This window comes from Marmota marmota, unplaced genomic scaffold, assembly GCF_001458135.2.
Source record: "Marmota marmota marmota unplaced genomic scaffold, marMar, whole genome shotgun sequence".
NCBI classification, from domain to species: domain Eukaryota; kingdom Metazoa; phylum Chordata; class Mammalia; order Rodentia; family Sciuridae; genus Marmota; species Marmota marmota.
In genome coordinates, this window is record NW_026000082.1 from 2921145 (window position 1) to 2943146 (window position 22002).

At 39.3% G+C, this 22002-nt stretch overlaps 1 protein-coding gene across 1 annotated transcript in view; it reads right to left on the minus strand.

Moving 5' to 3' along the window:
- Nucleotides 1-22002, minus strand: part of Ror1 (receptor tyrosine kinase like orphan receptor 1) — a 168119-nt gene that overhangs the window by 9584 nt on the left and 136533 nt on the right. Inside the window, exons 5-7 of the mRNA XM_048815236.1 lie at nucleotides 21662-21979; nucleotides 19864-20109; nucleotides 6543-6754 (exon numbers count right to left, since the gene is read on the minus strand). Of these exons, the coding sequence (XP_048671193.1) occupies nucleotides 6543-6754; nucleotides 19864-20109; nucleotides 21662-21979 (776 nt within the window). The remainder of the gene's footprint in view (nucleotides 1-6542; nucleotides 6755-19863; nucleotides 20110-21661; nucleotides 21980-22002) is intronic.

The window sequence follows — 22002 nt, forward strand, 5'->3', positions numbered from 1 at the left end:
TAATGCTCTGAGATTTCCCCACCTTAGGGATGCTCAAGATGTGAGAGCTTTTTGAGTTAAAGTACTAGGGTTAATGCTCTGCTGCAGAGAGTAAGAAAACGAACCTGTCAATAGTAACTTTTGCCAGAATTGGGCACAAGAGCCCTGGAGAATATCTGAACCTGATTTTTCTTGGTATGTGGACTTGGCTGTTGCCATGAATCTGCTTGTCTCCAAAGTCGATTTTCCTTTCATGTGCATTATCTTGGTTCTTAGGTAAACAGTGTTAGATTTGTGAAACAATTGACTCCATTCATAAACGGAAATGACTGAATTTTAAAAGCTTAGAGGCCACAGCCATTTTATTTTGGGAGATTATGGACATTTTTCAAAGACTACAGCTGAACTAAGTGCCTTCTGGCTTATGCAATCAAATTCTAGAGGGAGTTTCAACCCATAGTTTGCCACATTTGTTTCAGAGTTCAGCTGCACTTCTCTGGAAGTGATTTAACTTCAGAGGCATTTCTTTTCTGTATAATGCAACTTTCTGATAGTTAGTTTGAATGTTTGGTGGTGACCAAGGTTGATTCTGTGGTGGAGTTACTTTACAATGTCAATGGGAGAGGATCCATTCTGCTTGGAACTAGACAGAACAGATGTCAGTAATTTTAATGTCGGCCTGACAACCATGTGCTCCTAACTTGAGCTCATATGTTTCAGCCAGCCTGAAAATTAAGGCAGTAGAGTGAAATAAGCAGTCTCTAGGCAGTCCTGAGTTCGAGTCCCAGATCTACTCTTATTAGCTGTGACTTGGGATAAACCTTAATCTCAAACTCAATTGTTTTCTTTTTAACCTCCTGAATCAGGCTTAAACTAGTACTTACTTGGTAGGGTTATTAAAAAGAATCTATTGAAATAATGCTGCATTCCCTCAATGATGAAGAATTTAGCCCATTCATTCTTGGTACTCATTTATAATACTTATTTTCCTTATAAGTTTCTATAGACACAGGTCTGAGCTGAGGCTATGTATTGGCCACCCTCCCCGCGATCACTACTGCATCCTCTCCACCCTGATGGGTTTTATCTAGGATGCGAGCAGGGTATAGGGCAGGGGAATTCATATCAATAGAATGGACACAAAGAATACCAGATCTCCCCCTTAGAGCTACCTCTATAATCTTGACTGTGATTCTTTTGTGTCTGTCCCCACCCTAGGTAATGCTGTGGGCTGCTGGACCCTACAGCTTCTATGGGGAACATTCTGCTTCATTAAAAGACCTGTAGTCCTCACTGTAACAACAATAATAATAATTTCTATCTATTGAGTACCTGTGAATGCCAGACACATTATCTTAAAGTGTCCAAACTATCCCTTTTAAGTACTATTTTTGTCCTTTCTTTACAGGTGAGAAAATAAAAGGTTCAGAGAAGAGTATTTGCTTACGATCTCACAGCCAGTAAACAATATAGCCATCATTTGTAATCCTATCTTCCTGCCTTTAAATCCTGCTTTTAAATCTTCCTGCTTTTAAATCTCTTTGAAGAGTATCAAACTATCTCCTAGAAATATACTCAGAGAAAAATGTGTCTGGACAAATAAGTTAGGCCCAGATGGGTAGGGACTCCTGGGTGCCTGGATGAATTTTATAACTTGAGATTGGTCCTTCCAGGTTGGGAAATTATTGTACTCAAGGGGGAGCTAAAGGGATGCCAGAGGCTGAAGTCAGGATGACAGAGAGAGAAAGAGGACGAGAGGACTGACAAACATTAGAGGGCGTTCCCATTTAGGGCATTAAAAGAAGAACTAGTGAAGGAAACATGAGGAGGAGATAGGAGGACAGCCAACAGAAAAAGCAGTTCAAGATGGTGGTTAAGGATATCAAATGCTCCAGAGAAATTAAAGAGGGTGAAGACTTGGAAAAGGTCACTGGGTTAAATTACATCAATGGTGACTCCCAGGAGGCCCATGTGAATAGAATGGCGAGCTCAGAAGCTTTGGGAGGCAGTGGCTTTAAGGAGTGAGTGGAAAAGTTATTGAGGGTAGTTAACCATGAAGTGTAGTGACATCTGGTAAGGACAGGTGTTCAAAACGGGAAGCCAGACCACAGCAGGGCTTCCTAGAAGCCTGTGCTGGCAAAAGGGACAGGTCTAGAGAATACATCCAAGTTTCAGCATATTTAGCAACTACTTTGGCTGGATAGGAGAAAGAAGAGATGATTTGCCTAGAAGTGAAGAAACAGAGAAGAGGGCAAGAGATGAGGGTAAGCAGAGAAATAAAATATAGTCACCAGCTTCGGGAAGCTAGGCAAATCCCCCTTCCCTCCCAACAATCCTCAAAGGTTTCTTATATCAGCCAAGAGCTGCAGGAATCTGACCCACCAGGGCTGGTCAGACTTTAGCTGCACCCCCATCTAAGGCCTCCTCTGCTTTTCTGTGCCCCTTTTCTCAAACTCCTTCACCTCTGAGCCTCTTTGTTTGCCTAACCCCCAGGTAGGCGAGGAGTCAGAAGGCTACATGGGTCTCTGTGTTGAAAGGGAGACTCTGCCCTCTCCCTCTCCCTGAGAAGTTCGTTCCCTAGCCTCTTGGCCTCACCCAAGAGGCTTAAAGGGTGCTGTTTTCCAGAGGCATGACAGTTTGGGAAATGTAGGTAGGGGAATGAGCGGCAAAGGGAAAGAATTAGAGAAAAGGGAGTTTCTAGGCTCCACTGAGGAGGTTCACTTTCCACAGTACTTTTTTTTTTAAAAACCCACTTAAATTGTAAAATTTGTGACTCAATATAGAAAAATCTTGCTTAGCTCAGATACCACTAGAGTACTCATTGGAGGATTAAATGGTCTGAAATCTTTTGCTGAATAAAATAAAAGGAAAAGAAACTTGGACAGTCCACTTCTTTCTCTGAACAGCTGAGAAAACTCAGCAAAAGACGAGATGACTTCTCCCAGGCCCCAAGAGGTAGAGGGAGAGACAGAAGAGCATCTCCATGGCCTGTCTGTCCGCAGGCTCAGCATGAAGACGCCTCTCTGGTCCAGTGGCTTCCTTTCCCCATAGATCAGAAGGAAACTGGTGCCTCATCAAAAACCTTTACTAGCAGCTACATCATCCTGCCTCTCAGGGGACCTAAGCCAGGCTCGTCAGCCAGTCTGTCTGTGGCCACCTATTGTCTTCCTGGAAGGGTATCGGTTTCTAATCTCCCAGAGGAGCCTCTTCTTCTTAATCCAAACACTCAGGGGAATGTTAGCAGCTCAGCAAGTGAAGAGAGATGGAAACAGATAGTTTAAACCCTGATGGGAACATTCGCATGGATAAATAAGAGGCCGGAGTCTCTGACTCTTGAATAGGGCCAAGGAAAAAAATAAAAATAAGGCGAAGGCAGGCAGTTTCTTTCCTTCACTTCTTTTTTACCCTCACCTCCAAATACCCTTTTGACTTTGCTCTGGTAGTGTTTTCAGGGCTTTTTCCTCTTCCTTATTTGCGTCGCTTCCTTTTACATTTTATAGGTGCATGCAATATTTATGTGGCTTTGACCTTTTAAAGCAGTTTTAGAGATTGATTGTTTACATTTAGGAATTTTCTTTAAGGTCTACAAAGTCTTTTGTGCTTTTTCCAGGAAAGGCACTCAGTAAGAACCAAAACAAACAACGGAATAACTCAAATTTGATTGGAGCCAAATCTCTTAGGAGAGTAAGGAAAAAAAAATAGCATTTGTTTTTGTTGTTTCCTTTTCCCTCTTCTAACCCAGTCAAATATTTGAACCATTCCTACTTCAGTCTAGTTCAAAAGTGCTTATGAGCTGTTTAAGGTCAAATTGTAAGCCTTGGACTAGAGAAATCTTGACACTCATTTCAAGGCATGCTTCAGAAATGAGCCAGGAACTATGAAAACAATGTTTATTTCACCAAGTCTCTGAGAAAACTCATGTCAGTATATTTTACATGTGTCTCTTTGACTACAGAGGATGGGGAACCATTATTACTCTGGCCAAATTTTACATGTACCTGCAAAAGCTAGGGCTATATCACTCAGGTTTGTGAGTGTTACCAGGCCTCTGAAAGGTTTGTCAGCAGCCTGGGGATGCTGTGGCAACTGTTTGGCACAGACTGACCAGATGGGATCATATTTAGTTGTTTTCCAGACTCCCTCCCTTTTCTATGTAATTTATTCTGTGAAAAAGTTATCAAGGGGTCAGCAAGAGCCAAAGCTTTATTTTGAGTTGAAAAACCCTATATTTACATTTTATCTCCCCAATTACAAGCTCTTTGACCTTGAACAAGTCACTTAATCTGTTTGAGTCTCAGTTATTCTGGCTGTACAACAGTAATGATATCATCTGACTTGCATATTAGCTATTTGGATTCACTGAGATAATGGATATAAAAGCCCCTAGTATAATTCTTGGCAATTCATATTAATCAATATATATTAGCTTTCTCTATTTATGCCACAAAACTCTATAAGATGTTCGATAGAAAAACTATGTAAATTCAAAGTTTCATACCTGTTGAACATCATGTTACAAACCAGCCTGCACTAAAAATAGAATTAAGATTAAGCCTTATCTATAAAAATGATAATTTTCCTGAATGGAAATGATACTTCTATGACACAGCAGTGAGGAGCTCATCTCTCCAGTAAGATGACTACTGCCCAGTATAACTGCTGTAACCAAACTGATTTGAGCCTATATTTCCAGTAAGTGGCTTTTGCCCAGAGTAACTGCTATAATCAAACTGATTTGGGTCTCTCAGCCACCCAGGCTCCGCAATAACAGAAATGACAGGACAAGACTCTCATTGAACAATGACATTGCACTAGAAGATTGAATCCCTGGGATATCTAGAAGTACCTGGAAGGCCAACCAAGTCTAACCTCCTGAATATGCAATAACATTAACCTCTTTATTTTCTTCTACTTTTATAGTAGTATTAAGTAGTAAGGATTACAAGTCACATTACATAAAATACTACAATGTTTATAAATTGGCTAGCTGGAAGCTAGGATATCAAAACAGTTGAACCCCTATTCCACCCATGCCCCAATCCACTGTATGATCTTCAGTGTGTGTGTGTGTGTGTGTGTGTGTTTGTGTGTTATGGCAAATATTCACACTTAGCAAGAGAACATTGGTTTTGCTTGGGGTGGAAATTCTGAAAATGAAATTTTAGCATTTAAAGAACTCTAAAATTTTACCAAGAAATATGATTTACATAATAGCAAAAATATTAAGACTCCTAAGTTTAAAAAAGAGTCTAAACAGCAAAGTAAAATAAAATGAAACAAAGACCAATAGTCCCAATTGTGTTATTCCACTTATTAGACAAAAGGATTAGCTAATTTAAATGTGAAGACTTTTTCCTCTAAAATTTATTATGGGTGTCCAACGAATAATATGGCCACTAACCCACAGAGAACATAAATATTTGTTGAATGACTAGTCCTCTGGATTTGGCACAAGAAGAAAAGACAGGCTTTGGAAGCAAGAATTCTACACGATTTAAGTGAATTCCTTTGCTGAGAGGCTTGGGAGCAAGGTCCTGGCCTTCCTGAGAGTAAGAGCCTGTCAGGTTTCAGCTCAAAATGTAGTACGGGTGCTCCATTCAAAGTGAGGGCAGTGACCCTGAGTTCCTTGTCAGGACCTCGAGCAACTTAAATGCTGAAAGATGTGAATGGAAAGCAAAAGGGGATGTGGGTTGATTTTGCACAGAGAAGGGAAGGTTTAAGTGGGCTATCATAGAACAGCTTTCAAAGATTGTTGGAAGGACAACCTTTCTCTTAAACCAAAGAGAAAGAGATTGAAGATAGGATTCGAAAGGATTTTTAAAAATTGTGTTAAAAATCCAATACATAAAGCTGACCATCTTCATTATTTTTAATTATACAATATAGTAATTTTAATTATGTGTACATTATTGTGCAATAAAAGGATTTTCTGACTGTGAAGTTGGTAAACAATGAACAATGTTGAATCACTCTCTCTCTCTGTCTACTCTGAGGAAATAGGGAATCTCCTTCTTCAAAATTTTAAAGTAGCTCACATTCTTTCTTTTTTTGTGATGCGGGGGGTGGGGGACGGACCAGGGATTGAACTCAGGCACTGGACCACAGAGCCACATCCCCAGCCATATTTTGTATTTTATTTAGAGACAGCGTCTCACTGAGTTCCTTAGCACCTCGCTTTTTGCTGAGGCTGGCTTTGAACTCGCAATCCTCCTGTCTCAGCCTCTGGGATTGTCAGCGTGTACCATCGCGCCCAACAGTAGCTCACATTCTGAGCCCTGAGGGCCTTACTGAGATGATTTCTTAAAAATCCCGTGTAACCCAACAGTTCCAGGGCAAGGCCAAGCTCTGGCAAGCCCAACACTGGAGTGGACACACAGAGGAAAGCCATGTTTCAGGTGCCTTGGGCAGAAGATACATGATTAGTCTTTGCATTGGCTGAAGATGAACTCTAGCACCTGAACTCTGATTCTATGTCATCTGATTTCTAAGCATAGTATGTTTATGATGGTTTGCTTGAACTTGAAGCCTGTGGAATAAGTGCAGCTCTGCACAGCTGATTTTACCTTGGGTTTATATGCATTCAGCATTGACATCTCTACATTTTGGCCTCTGACGTGTTTTGGTTGCCGCTGCACTGGTGGTGATGAGGACTTCTGGTTATTGCGGCAGACACAGATAAAGAAGAAGAGGAAAGCAATGGCCAGGGGAATGGCCACACTTGGCACCAGTATGTACAGGATTTCCATTTTATTCTTCTCCTTGGAATCCTTCGAATCTGGGTTCAGAAACAAAAAAAGAATATGAGTTATTTTGTTAAAATAACATGTATAACATTATATTGCATAGTTTAAAATGACCCTCTTCTATTCTTCTATACACACAAATCCACAGTGAGAAAAAGAATCCATTGCTTATTAAAATTTGTTTCCATCAAACCTTCAACATAACTTATTGAAGTTTAAAAGTTTAAAGTTCAAACGTTTAAAAATTATAGAGAACATTATAAAAGATTTTGTATGGGTGTGGGTTGTCCTCTGGTGCTGCCTCTCTCTAGCAGCAGACCTGCATTTCTCTAACACCTTAAAAGTTAAACACCACATAAATGGACTATATACATGCAAGAGCCTTAATGTGGACCACAGGGGTCTTCTTCTTTTGGACGCCAGCCCAGATCAACCATCACCACCACATGGTGTTCCAGACATCAGACCCTTGTCTTGGCTGGTGTGGACTTACAGGTCCTGTCCTGTATCTGCCAGTTTCAATGTTGCTAAAGAATGCTGAGCCCAGTGTCCCAAAAGCAACTGGCAGGAGAATATGGGGCTCTGAAGTCAGGGCCCTATGGGTCTCTGATGAGCTTTGTGACCTGTTCAAATCATTCGTGTCTCTGGGTTTCACTTTTTCTCATCTGCAGAAGTGAAGTGGAATGTTCTGGATGGTGTGTACAATTCCCTCCAGCACAGAAGTACTGTATAACTTGACACTTTTTTGAAACCCCAGAATTCTTCTTAAATGGTTTCATATGAACCCAATAATTATGAGTGCTAACACTTTGAAGTATGTTTTTGAAATTTTATACATCCACTTTACCATTGGTTGGCAAAGACTATATGTACAGAAGGGTATGATGTATGCTTTTTTGAAAAATTGGTTTGAGTCTGACCATTAAAACCAAAAACTTAAGGCATATATTTTCATCAATGAATTATTTGACTGGTAAAACAAACATGGAATGGTAATTAGAGGGGTTATATAATGGCATGCTCTGATCACTAAAATCGACTATCTTTTTAAAAGAAAATCCAAATTGTGAAAATTCAGCTTGACACCAAATTCAGAGATGATTATTTATTTTACAAAAGAATTAACATGCATCCCTTCAGTGTGATCCTTCCACCCCTTCAGTAAGTCACTAAACAAAAGCTACTATATGCCCAGCGCTATTCTAGGTAGTGGGAATATAAAATTACGTAGGACGTGTCCTCTGCCCTTAAGGGGAGTCTTGTAATGAAATAGAGAAAAAGTAATCACAATGCATTATTATACAAAAGTATAAATAGAAGGATGAAAAGACCCAAGCCTTCCTTTAAATAGAGAGCTTCCTGCTGGGCACGGTGGTGCACACCTGTAAATCCCAGCTATTCAGGAGGCTGATATAGGAGGATGGCCAATTTGAGGCAGCCTGGACAACTTAGTGAGATAGTGGCTCAAATAAATAAATAAATAAATAAGATAAAATAAAATAAAATTTAAAAAGGCTGGGGCCAAAGCTCCATGGTAGAGGATTTACCTAGTATGTGTGAGGCCCTGGGTTCTATCCCCTAAAAAAAACAAGAGGCAGGGGCACTTCCCTGGTACATGTAAAGACAGTGTACTAAAAATAATAATTTTAATCCCTTTTCATATTTCTACTGGCACAAAATCAGGTTTGTGATCATTATCACTATAGATCAGGAACATTTAAAAACGAACTCATTTTATCCGCACAGCTAACTCTAGGAGGTAGGTGACATCCTTACCCCCATTTTCATAGGCAAGGAAGCTGAGGGACAGAGTGGTTAAGTAACTGGCCCAAGGACATGCAGCTGGATCTTCCCCATCAGTCTTGTTCCTAGCCTCTGTGCTGCACCAGCGCCAGCGATTGGGGAACACCTGCTATTTTGTGCCCATCTTCCCACAGTAGGGGTCCTTGGGTTCATGGAGGTGAAAAGGGTGAGGGGGATCTGACAGGTGGAAAATAACACTGGTGCTGGCTTTGAACTCCCTAGTATATCCCTGGTACCAGGTAAATGTGCAACCTCGCATCTCTGGAAGGTCCACTCTTCACTGCCAGGTGCATCTGCATGTCGGTGGACGGATGGAGAGGAATCATACCAGTTTGAGGATGTCTACAGCAAGGCCTCCTGTGAGCTCACAAGACACACAGTGGGTACACTTAGATACACTGCTGTGGATTAAGGGAAGTAGACATTTTAAAGTCAGAGACCTCGCATTACTTCCTTTGTCATTTTTAGGTGAATTTGAGTCAGCACGTAAGACACTGAGTAAACTTGTCCACAAAGTAAAAATAATAATACCCACTTTATAGAATTGTTGTAAATAACAAACAGTGTAACACGGAATTTACCTATTCTAGTAACTATAATGACTTGATCACTCAAAGTTCACTGTTAGAGTAAAAGGGGATTCTGGGATCAATGTTTGGGACTGGGAATTTTAAATAACCCTCAGCAAGAAACAACCTCTCTGATCTCTATTTCCTTCTTTATTCAACGGGAATGAATCACCCAATCTTATTTAGTTCATGCAAGAATCAAATGAGATAATGTTCACGAAAGAACCTTGAATAATTGAAAATTGCTATACAGTTGTTGGATGCTCTGTTATTAACATTATAGAATTTCTCAGTACCCTGGGGTGGGGGCAGATCTCTGTTATTCTTGGATTTTCAGTGAAATCATTATAAGCGTAACGATTACAAAAGGAATGAGGCTAATTCAGTACTAATGTAACGCTAGTCATTTTTCCAGCCTGGATTTTTAGCAACAAGAGAAAGTAAGGTCTCACCTGTCTGGCAAACAAAGGAGTCTATTCTGTATTCATAACCTATCAGCTTATTCATGGAAGGCCTTTTATTGTAAATGGGCGGTCTGGGACAAATCCCCCTGTAGTTCTGCAGGAGAACAAACTTCAAGAAGCTAAATCCTTTAAATACACTCAAACTTGGCTCCTTCTGCTTACACAGAGGGTATGCAAAGGAGTACAAGGGGTGCTATGTCTTCCTGCCAAGTGAAATAATCAAGCAGAACAATACGCAGTGGTGTTGGAGGTGACAGAAAACAAATGCAGGACTATTGTAAGTCTATCATACAACACGGTTCCTTCCCTACACGACTCTGCATTTGGCCAGAAGGGGGTTCCATCTCTGGCTCAAAAAACCTTTAAAAAATATTTTCCATAGCACAATTAGCCTTACTTCTGCCCAGCCCCTTTTAAATGTCCAATCATTCTTATTTCTCATTTTAACCCAGCACTTGAGTGTTATCTCCATCTTACAGAAACAGAAATTGAGGCTGAGAAAGGATAAATGACGGACCAAAGTTGGACAGTGGTGGAGCTTCTGGGTTGGAATGTTAGCAAGCCTGTCTGGCTTCAGTGCTTCTATGAATCTTAAATTACATCACTAATGAAAATTATTCCAAAATATTATATGGAATTGTTTTTGATCATTCTTAAGATCCCAAGGTTCCCTTTCAGTGAGAACTAATATCTCATGGGGAGTCATACTGTTAGGACGTTGCATTGGAACAATGGACATTATTCTCACTCGAAAGGGTAATGGAAACCTCTAATGTGTCATGCAGAAAATTGGCTGCAAATTAGAATGGTGAAGATTTTTTATTACTTTGGAATAACTGCTTAAAAGTTAAATGCACATATTAGTTACATCAAGTTAAATACTTGGGATTTTTGAAACCAATAATTTAGTCCAGATCACATAATTAATTTCCGTTTAAAAATCAACAATTTGGTATCTCAATTCATATCTGACATTCCTGTTTTATTTTTACAATGACATTCAATACTTTGATTAGTAATTAAATATATTAGAGAAAATATTCTATTCTTACCCTGGGGTTTACAGCAAGGTAATCATGATTTCTTACTCAGAAGATACTTTTGTAAAGTGAAACATCATCTGGGATGTTACTTTGAGTTAAAACAAGGAAATGCTCTGATTTTAAGAATGTCAAAGGTGGGAAGAAATTTGAGTGAAAGTTAGAATTCAAAGGAAATGAAGCAAGTTTAAATTATGGCCTTGTTTGAAAAATTTTTAAAAACTAAAAGGAAGTAAAAAACAATCACTATTATTTATTATTTAAAAATTATAAAACAAGCAGGTCCATGGCAATAATGATATTTACATATACCCTTGGAAACCAAAAAAAAAAAGATGGTAATTAGGCCTTAACCTGGCTTGCTGGCCCTGGCATTCATTGTTTTGATTTGATGATGGAAATACTAAGTAGATCGTCTATTGCTTAATGTATTCTCAAGTAAATTCTTTAACGAAAGAAAGAAAGAAAAGAAAAGAAAGATAGGCCATATCAGTGATTAAAATTTTCTCTATAGAAAAATGTTTAAATTATAAAAAGTTAGGGGCAAAAATTCATTTGTGAGCACTTGGGAAAATCTTAGTAACTGCCATCTATACAAGTTCACTAAAATTTTCTACACAGTCAGGGCCTCAAGTTTCCTTTCCTATAAAAGGAAAGAGTTGGGCTCGTCTTTGTTTTTTAATAATTAAAGAGAATTTCAATTGTAAAAAATACACAACATAAAATTACCGTCTTAATCACTTGTAATTACAGTTCAATATTGTTAAGTATATTCACCCTGTTGTATGACCCATCTACAGAGGTTTTCATCTTATGAAATTGAAACTCAGATCCACTGAACAATTCTTCATTTCTCTCTCCTTCAGACCTGACAACCACAATTCTACTTTCTGTTCTTATGAATTAGACTATTTTAGGTGGAATCCTTGATAAGTGGAATCATATGGTATGTCTTTCTCTGACTGCCTTATTTCATCATGTTATAGCATGTGACAGGATTTCCATATTTTTAAAAACTGCATAATATTCCATTTTATGTACATACCATGTTTTCTTTATCATTTATCCATTGATGGATATTTGGGTTGCTTTCGCCTGTAGCTCTTGTGGATAATGCTGAAATGAACATGGGTGTGCAAATAGCTCTTCAAGATCTTGCTTTCAAATCTTTTGGACAAATATCCAGAAATGGGATTGCTGGATTATATGGTAATTCTATTTTTATTTTTTTTGAGGGACCTCCATACTATTTTTAATGTACTGCACCATTTTGCATTTATCAGCAGTGCACAACAATTCCAATTTCTCCACATCTTCACTAAAAATTTTTTCTTGGATAATGGTCATCCTAATAAGAAAAGTGAGGTAGTATCTCACTGGAGTTTTGATTTGCATTCTCTAATGTTAGTCATATTGAGCATCTTTTCACATGTTTGTTGGCAATTTGTGTGACTCCTTTGGAGAAATGTCTTTTGGAGTCCTTTGCTCACTTTTTAATTGGGCAAATCTTTAAGCGCCAAAGCTTGATAAATTGTATAAAATTAAATCTCTTTCATTTTTCATAGAGGGGTAGACCAAGCAAATTTAAACTTCAGCAAAACATCATCAAGTTGTAATTGACTCGTGATTTTCTTATGAAAAAAAGGATAAATATTAGTATCATTAGATAGAATTGTAATTCACTATATGCCTTTACCTAAAAGTGCTAATCATAAATCAACAGAAATTGCTTGCTCAACATTCTCATTGATCATGACAACTTGAAAAATTCCTGAATCTAGGAAAGTTACCCAATTGTTTAACTATTGAAATAAAAAGTGAGAAGTTCATACAATAGGCTAAAACAATGAATCTAAACCAGCAATTGAAACTTTATAAATAGATATAATAACTTGCAGTTAGGCTATAGACTTGTTTTATAAAATCCATAATTATAAAAATCTACTAAATGTTGATGTAATCACTTTCCCCCCAACCCCTCAAAAAGGGAATGCTAACAAGTTTTAGTGGAGATTTGAAGGCTCAGCTGCACCCAGCAACAGCATGATGAAATTGCTCTAAAATTTTCTCATATGGCACTTACAGCAGTGTAATAGCCCTCACTGCAATACTGAGTAATTATTAAATGATAAGTGTACTCTTGTACTTTCCCTGGTTTCAAAACACTGAATGGTGTCTTGTATTCTGAAGAGGTATCCTCTATTTTAAAGAAGGGCTTTGAAAGAGTAAGAAATACCCACAAGAGAAGAATGGGTAAGAAAAAGTAAGAGGGGCTATGTGCTTTTCAGAACAAAGAGAAATCAAATAAAGAATATGAAAGATGTCTTCAAATCTATATGAGAAATTACATATACCTGGGAATAAAAACCCAATCTATTTCCACATCATGTACATCCACAAGATTGGGATCCTAATTAGAAGAAGATAGACACCATGTTTGTATAAATATGTCAAAATCTACTCTACTTTCATGTATAATTAAAAAGGACACATTTTTTAAAAAAGAAAAAAAAAACTCAATGTAATTCATAGACTTGCTCCTTATTAGGGTTATTTTTTTCTTTTTAGTTAGTGGTCAGCATTAAAAATAATCAGATTTCACATAGAAGTTTTGTTTTCTATCTTACAAAAGCAGACTTTTGAGCAGTGGGAGCCATTCCACTTTGAGTGGAACAATTTCTCCATCTCTGGAGCCATCTGTCAATGTTTGTGATTTCTACGGTTTCTCCCAAGGTTCTCTGATTCTATAAACTTCATTGGCATAACTTATTTGGACCCTTACTAAATTTTTGACTCTCACATGAAGCAATTTAAAACCCATGATGATATTTCTCTGTAGTGCCCTCAGCCCACCAGATCCAGTCAATGAGACTGACCTCTGTGCATGGTATCAATGGGCACCCTTGACCATTGATAGGTTCATCCAATTAAAGTCATTAGCAGGAGATAAAGGCAAGAAGAGTATGGTTGATGGATTTTTTCCTCTGGCCTCCTCCTTACTGGGTTGCTGAGGATTGTCGGCATTCCTCTACTAAATGCCACCACGTGCCCTAGACAGCCTTCTGGTCAGCCTTGGTAGGCTGGTAATACTTTCCATTCCTTCTAGTCTCAGATCCTGCACCTTTCCTATTGGTTTCTCCTAATAACACCTGTATAGACAATTTTTTTGTAAAATTCCCCTGAGTCTATTGGGTCATTCATTTCTTGCTAGAACCTTGACTGATACAAAGGCAACAGCAACAATCATTGAGGCTTAACATCAGAATTCTGTTACCAAAAGGCTAAGATGACAATGACCACTTCCTGCTGGCATGGGTGGCCCCCAAAGAGTCAGGGGCTTTCAAAAGCTTATTTGAAGAGAAGTTTACACACTGGATAAATGACTGAATATGTACTGGGGACACCTAAAAAAAACTTTGAGAGAAAATTATTTTATGGTTAAAATGTTTATGGAATATGACTTAGCTATAAATAACTTTTGGGTCACTATTGTTCTTTGTTGAAAATATATAAAGGCTGGAAACTAAAGGGCATCTTAGAAATCTCTGTAGCATAAAATAAATGTTCTAGAAAACTTCAAAGTATACAAAATCACTGCTTTATTCTTTTCTTCTTTACCCCCTCTCCACCATTCAGTTCACTGTAATGTTCAATTTTGGTTTGAAGAAATGGCTGAGAGACAAATTGCCTCACAACAGGTCTTCTATGAAATATGGGAGAAGGCTGCTGACAAAATAAGTTAAAAACTGCAGTGTTCACAATCTGGAAAACATCTGCCTTGCCCCGAACTGTAAACCACCACATTGTAGAAAATAGTTTGTGACAAAGCAGAACCTGGGGCGGGTGTTTGTAAGGTCATGGGACAAGTCAAGGCTATTCAGGCACAGAAGAAGGCTATATGCCCTTTGGCAAATTGTTCCAAGCCCAGGTCTTAAAAGGAAATATAAAAGCAATAGACCAGGTTAAAAACTCCAAATGGAGCCAAATGGTTTACTACTTTTCTTATCAATGAGACTCTTCAGTGAAGCTAGTTTAGGAGCAAAAATAATACTACTGCTAGTGGGTTTGGATTGTTTGGTTGAGGGGAAACAGACAATGCTGGCAAGGTTAGAGGAAAAACTGTGACCTCAAGACTTTATCAACTAAAATAAAGGGTCAAGTCTTGACTATGGAAACACCAAAACAAGCAGGATTCTGCCTCTCCATACAAATCAAGAAAGCAACAAAAGGGATCTCAGTAACTTGGGGAGGAAAAAAGAATATAAGTTGTGCAAAATGGCAAGATCATTGCACAAGGAACTTCCAGAAACACTAATGTTCCCACAGATTAGCCCACAAAGCTGGGTAGAAAAGCATTGGTAAGGGCCACAGTGAAATGGTGACCCTGAGAGGAGCGCGTAGATGCCAGTTTGGGGGAAAAAAATCAGCAAAATATTTCTTTTTCAAGTTTCTACCCAACCCATGATACTTGGCTTCAGAGGTGACCGATGACTGCACATGGAAGGTGCAGGCCAGATCTCCAAGGTGATGGCTAGCTTTGAGTATTGGAGATCTGGGATAGCCAGGAAGTGGCCAGGAAAAAGGGAAACACCATGAGACCTGGGTGGAGTTGCTGGGGGAGCTAGACCATATCGGGGCTGAGTCTAAATGAGGCACGCTGGATTCTTCAGAGAAGATGCCTTTGAAGCTGAGCGTTCCATTTCTATATCTCTGCATATGTGAATAAGAAAATCAATGGACAATATTCCAGAGAATTCATAATAATCAAAGGAAAATGATAAAGGAATATTTATTCATCTGAAATAGTCTAGAATTTGTTCTAGAAGCAGTTACAGCGTGGCAGACAGAGGGTGGGATCTGGGACAGGGTTGTGTGGATCTGGTTTGAGTCTTGGCCTTGGTAAAAATAACACTGCCTCAACTTCTGCATCAGTAAGGTGGAGATGATCTCTTTGATCTTGTGGTTATTGTGAGGATTAATTAGTTCAATACATTTTATTATGCATGAGCTAAGTCTTGGGCCATATCTAGTAAAGAGAACTAAGGATAATGTTCAATAAGCACCGTCACCATTAAAATGCAGAGCACAAAGCACTGGGAACTAGATGACAATACTTAGTGCAATCTAGCCCCTTTCTTCATTGGATTCTCCACTGGACTTAAGCTGCCTGAGGGCCTGGTCTTATCTATCTTGCTGGAAAATTCTGAAGCACAGTAAACCTCAACATATACTGGTTTAGTGACTGACTGAATTGTAATACTTTACCATTGTAATTATCAGATGCCAGGCACATGAAAGAAAAGAGGGAGGGTGAGAGGTCGAGTCTTTCTCAAACTATCATCTGTTTTGTCCTTTCTTTTTGTGTCCTCTAGGCACTTTCTGGGCATAGACACACAATCCTCACCAAGCCAATTTCCAAAATTCACAGGGGCCACATTAAGTTGTCCTTCATCTTGTGTTCTGTCCCAGAGTGAAAGTTCATGAATAAAACAATCTGCAGCAGACTGTTTATTCTAGAAAGTACAACCAATGTTCCTATTTTCTATTTAATTAGGCCTATACTTTTTTTTAGCCTTACTTACTTGAAATTCAAACAAAAGATGTCATTAGGGAAAATGAGAAACCCAGGAAGATTCTGAAATCTCAACTTGGAAATGTAAATAACTAAGGAACTTTCCCACAACAGTCCATCCCACTTGGGATGGCAGAAAAGGACTCATTTCAATCCTGTTCTACTAATTTACAACTCATTGTGAGATAAACAGTTATAGTTAATATTGGTCTATCTATCCGTCTGTTTGTTCCCACACAGAGTCATATACATACATAAATCACATAGTTTAAAAGGCAGGCTGTAGGTTGTAGTGCTTGCTCCCTTTCCTTTTAGCCATGTGACCTTGGATAAGTTATTTAACCTAAGTCTCAGTTTTCTTTCTTGGGCATTAAAAACAAACAAGTAAAAAAAAACCTACCCATAAGTACATGGAATTGCTTATTCATGACAGATTGCATTTTAAAAAAAAATCTCTTAGTGTAGTTTTTGGCCGGTTGTAACTATACAATAAATGGTAATAAGTGTTTAATATTGTTTTTCTATTGTCTATGATTGTATAGTATAGAAAAAGTTTCCTTGACCCTGGCATTATTGACATTTGGAGCTGGAGAATCTTTGTGTGGGCTCTTCTGGGTTTTGCAAGGTGCTTACCAGCATCCCTGGCCAGTAGCATCCTCTAGACCCCTCTGTGGTGATAATAACGAACCTCTGGTGCAGAACAAAGAGTGGTGGTCTAAAGAGAGGAGACCCGGTTTCTATGAGGTAAGTGATCTTAGATGGGCCTCTCACCGCTCTGGGCCTTGGTTTACTCATGGTTAAGGGGGCTGGAAATTCCTACTTCATCTTTTATGGTTTTTGTAAGGATGAAATAAGAAAAAATCAAATGCTCTACAGAATTTATAAAAGTAGGATTCCATTATGATTATTTTGTCAGAGGTGGGCTACTGAGGGTCGAGATCATGAGAAATCTTGCCTCGCTCAGTCTGCAGTCGACACTGACCTGCTCTCTTCTGGAACTTTCACACTAGGGAGCCACTGGTCTCCCAGCAGCTTCTTATTGATCACATAAGGATTCCCTGTTCCTTTAATGGATGTGTTTGTGGCTTGAGTTGAAGAACTCAAGAGTAACTGTTTTCTTTTAAAATAAAATGAAAGTTTTTTTTGTTGTTGTTGTTTTTGTTTTTAATCCTAAGTGGTAAAAACTGCCTTGTTATCTCTGGGCTAACTTTCATCTAAATTTATCATTCATGTGACTAGAATGAACCAGTCATCAGAATTTTAACTGTGTCTTCTGCAGGTTAATATTCAGAAAGAATTCTGAGTTTCCAATATCACTGTCCTGATTAATACTGTGATCATTTACTGATAATCATTTATGATGAATTTCTTCAGCAGTAAGGGGACCTTTTTTGATGTCATATCATATAAGGGAAATGGCATGGTGGAATCTGGAGATTGAGCCTGTTGTTATTCCTTGTATTTATTTTTGCATCTATAGCTTGAAATGAGAGCTAGGAGAGTGCCAAGTAGAAGAATATGAGCTTTGCGTTTGCTCAGAGCTATGTGTCAGCAGATGAAAGTTCAGTGGTGGGTCTAATCCCACCAATGGCTGGACATCTGATTTAGACAATTCTTTAAAACTTGTGAACCTTAGTGGTACATATTAATAATACCCATCCCACAGCAAGGGTATGAGTTTTGAATGAAGAAAATCATGTTAGGTACCAAGCAATGTGCAGGCACGTATTAAGTATTCTGTAGATGTAAGTGATCTTTCTCTCTCTACACACTCAGAAAGAACTTTAAAGGATTTTTCTTCTTCTCTCAGAGCATGTGTTTGGTCTGATGGCTTCAGAAAGGCTATTGAGATGAAAATTAATACTTTTTTGGTATAATGTATAGTCTTGATATTTTTATTTTTATTTTTTGCAATAGAACTTGAGTCCTTGAATCAGATTGTCAACATATCTTCCAGTTTATGGGCAATTTTCTTCTCTATTTCTGATGACTATTAGCTGGAAATTAAGGATCAGAAGTGACCAGTGGGTTTACCCAGGATGGAATGGACAACGCATTTCTCCCTTAAAGTAATTCATTTGGTCCAGCTCCCACTAAACTTCTGCAGTTTTCTCCCTGTCAGCAAAAGGCAAGCCAAGCCAACAGCTCTGGAGTCATTCTTTTTTTTTTTTTTTTTAAATATTTATTTAGTTTTAGTTTTCGGCGGACACAACATCTTTGTTTGTGTGTGGTGCTGAGGATCGAACCCGGGCCGCACACATGCCAGGCGAGCGCGCTACCGCTTGAGCCACATCCCCAGCCCTCTGGAGTCATTCTTGAGTCCTTCCTCCTTTTGTACCATATCTGATCTACCAGTGATTCCTGTCATCTCCAATCTCAAAATGCATCCAGCCTCTGCCCCTTGCTTCTGCCTCCACCATTCCTCCTCCTGTTCTCAAGGACACTGCATCTCTTCCCCCAGATTATCTCTGTAGCTTCCCATGATCTCCTTGCCTCTGCTCTCACCCTTCCTGCAGTCCAGTCTCAACTCAGTTTCCAAGGTAATCCTTTAAGAATGTTCAATGTGAGTTCTGTTCAGAATGCTCTAAGGCCTTTCCTACTCACTCAGGCTCACAGCCTCAGTGCTACAGTGGCTTCCAGGGCACTGCATGATTGGGTCCTATTACCTTTCAGACCTGACCTATCTTCTGCTCTCCTCCTTGCTCGTTCTGCTCCAGCCCCAGTGGCCCCTTACTTCCTCTTGGGTGTGCTAGGCCTACTCTCACTTTAGGGTCTCCACTTAGCCTACCGCCCAGATGAGTAAGTACTTGGCATATAGTAGACACTTGACAAATATCGTGGCACAAATGCCTTGAATAATGATCTAAAGACCCAGCTCCCCTTGGCTTATGTTATCTATGTGTCCCAAATCTATTGCTTCTGGTTTGATAGTTTTTGTTGTTAGTTTCCCAGCAGTGGCGTCCTGATTCTCCCATCATGCCTGGGAAGCCCACTCAATAAGAACTAGTATCAGAAAGATGGATCTGTTCCAGATAGTTCCAAACTCCAGGTCTCATCAACATTTTCACTCTCTTTCTTTTACCTTATAAACATTCTCTAAGTAATGGAACAAACTGACTCAGCAATTCCATTTTCTTTCTACACACTTGTACACTTCTTCTTCTGCAGTATTAATGGACCAGACAGAGAACATAGTTTATCCAGAGAGTGCCCTGGATGAGTGGGCAATGGTTGAAGACTCATCCTGGCTCATGGGTGTGCTCTGTGACATATAGAGGACAGTTTTTTATCCGCACAGCTTCCGATATGACTATTGTGCTAAAAAGGTCCACTTTAACATGGACCATTATAGGTCACATCTTTTTCTACAGAGATGATTGTGATAAGCTGTCTCACCTGTGCCTCTGGAAAGCTGGGTCCCTGTTACATCTTCTAGTGCAATGGCTTCAGGTAGAAAAGCAGTTACTTCTTATAGTGTGATCTGTTACCTTACTATTATGTAGAAATATCAAGTTTTTTTTTTAAATATCAAGATTTATCTACACTAGAAACTGTCTGACATCAAGCAAACACTTTCAATCAAATTTGCTCCCCCATCCCACCCCCCCATAGGATTCTTCTAAGTGAAGAGGGGATGGGGTGGGGATCTTTGAGAGATGATCAAAGATATTAAGGGCAATGACTTGTATTTACCACAGGCTGGGATGTCACACAGGTCGGACTTAAAGTTTTCATCCAAGGTGAAGCACCAGGGCGCCTCCTTCTGATTCCCTGGGTTGCGGCAGTAGGAATGGCCTCCATTCAGCTCTGGGAAGCGGAGGGCAGTGAAGGTGTGCGTGTGGGGGTACTGGGAATTCCACGGTTGGCACTGGCGCCCTGATTTGGTCACACTGACAGTCCCCCTGTAGTCTACACCTGTGTTGTTGTAGCACTTGTGATCTGAAAAACACAAAGAAAAGCCCAAACTGTTAAAAAGACACAGAGGCAAAGCTGGTTGGTGTTCCCCAGCCAGCAGTTTCTGGAGGGGAGAGCATCTGATTAACCTCATGGTCAGGGGCCACGTGGGGCAGTCTTCCTGCTGGCTGGGCTTGGACTCAGGGCCTGCCTTGCAGTTACATTCCTGGGAGGATTTAAAGCTTATGCTTCAGGAATAAAACCAGTCTTCTGCAAGTATTTTTAATATTGAGCACAGAAGAAATCAGAACTAGGGTGGGACCTAGAGGTACAGAAGTAATTTACTCGTGAATGGTTCAATGAAGGTTCAAGCCAAGCTTTTCCTAACATTCTAATTGATGGCCTTACAATGAATCATGTGATTAAAGAATCTAGCTGGTAATTCACAGAAAATGTGTACTAGTGCATTCTGGGTTGCTAGCAGGAGTTAGGGCTCTCTGTGTGGATGGAGTAAATACCCATGGGAAGCAGATCCATTTAAGCAGCCCTCCCAGGTGACCATATTGGCTAAAACTTAAAGCACTGTAGAATCTACTGAGTTGATATAAACTGGAGTTTGGAAGGTTACTGACTATAGTAACAATAGTGATATGAGCACTTACTATGTACTAAGCATTTTTGATCTATAAATTTATTTAAGTAATAAAATAACATTAACTACTGAAAGGAAATTTAAAAGATTACAAGTTTAATCTAGGTGAAAGGGACATGTACAGAAGAATAGTCTTCCATTGGGTGGTGGAGAGAAGGTAGATGATGGAGGCCAACCTTCATATATGTTATTTTAAATTGCAGTACAATTCACATACCATAAAATTTACCATCAGTGCATTTGGTACCTTTACAATGTTGTGCAACTTCACTACTACGAGGTTCCAGAACACTTCTGTGCATTACTAGTCACTCCCACTACTCCTAATCCCGGCCCCTGGCAGGTATGAATCTGCATTGTATCTCTATAGATTTGTTTATTCTACATATTTCATATAAATGGAATCATACAGTAGTGTCAGGCTTCTTTTATGTTTTCAAGTTCTATTCTGGTTGCAGCATATATATTTGCATTTCATTCCTTTTTATGAATAAATAATATTTCATTGTGTGGATATACCACAATTTATTTACCATTCTTCCACTGATGGACATTTAGGTTGTTTATGCCTTTTGGCTACTGTAAATAGTGCTATTATGAACATTCATATGAGAGTTTTTGTTTGAACATCTGTTCGCAATTGTTCTGATCATATACTCAGGGGTGGAATGGTAATTCTATGTTTAGGTTATGAAGAAACTCTCTCCTATTGTTTTAAATGGTTGTTTTTATGCAGCTTGTTGAAGGTACCTCTATCTAGTCTACCATTGAATGCTGAGGCATGGTACTCAGACCACTAGAAGGTGATCTAATGACCAGTGTGAACAATTACTGTCCTGATGTGAATAGTTACTGTAGGTCAAGGTCCATTTTCACTATGCCATTGGGTTGCTGGCCCTCAGGTCAGCACAGAAGTTCACACAGAAGGTCAGGGCTACCACTTACTTTTATTTATAGGATCTGCCATGGGAATTCCAATCCGAATACAGTTTGCAGCTTCTGGGCTCTCTGGCTGGGGAAGATCTTCACAGTTTGGCAGTTTTAGCCTCATCAGAATCATGGGATTCGACCTTGCAAAAATGTACTCTGTTTGACACAAGACATTTTCCAGGATTTCACATTCATCGCGACACAAGTCACGGGGCTTTGGGACAGCTGAGGTTTCATCACAGTATGGGAAGGCGTAGTGGCACAGGGAAGGAATGGCAAACTGAGAGCACTTATCAGATAAGTGACTGGAGGTGCCAATCATGGTGAAGGCAGCTGAAAAACAAACACAATTATTA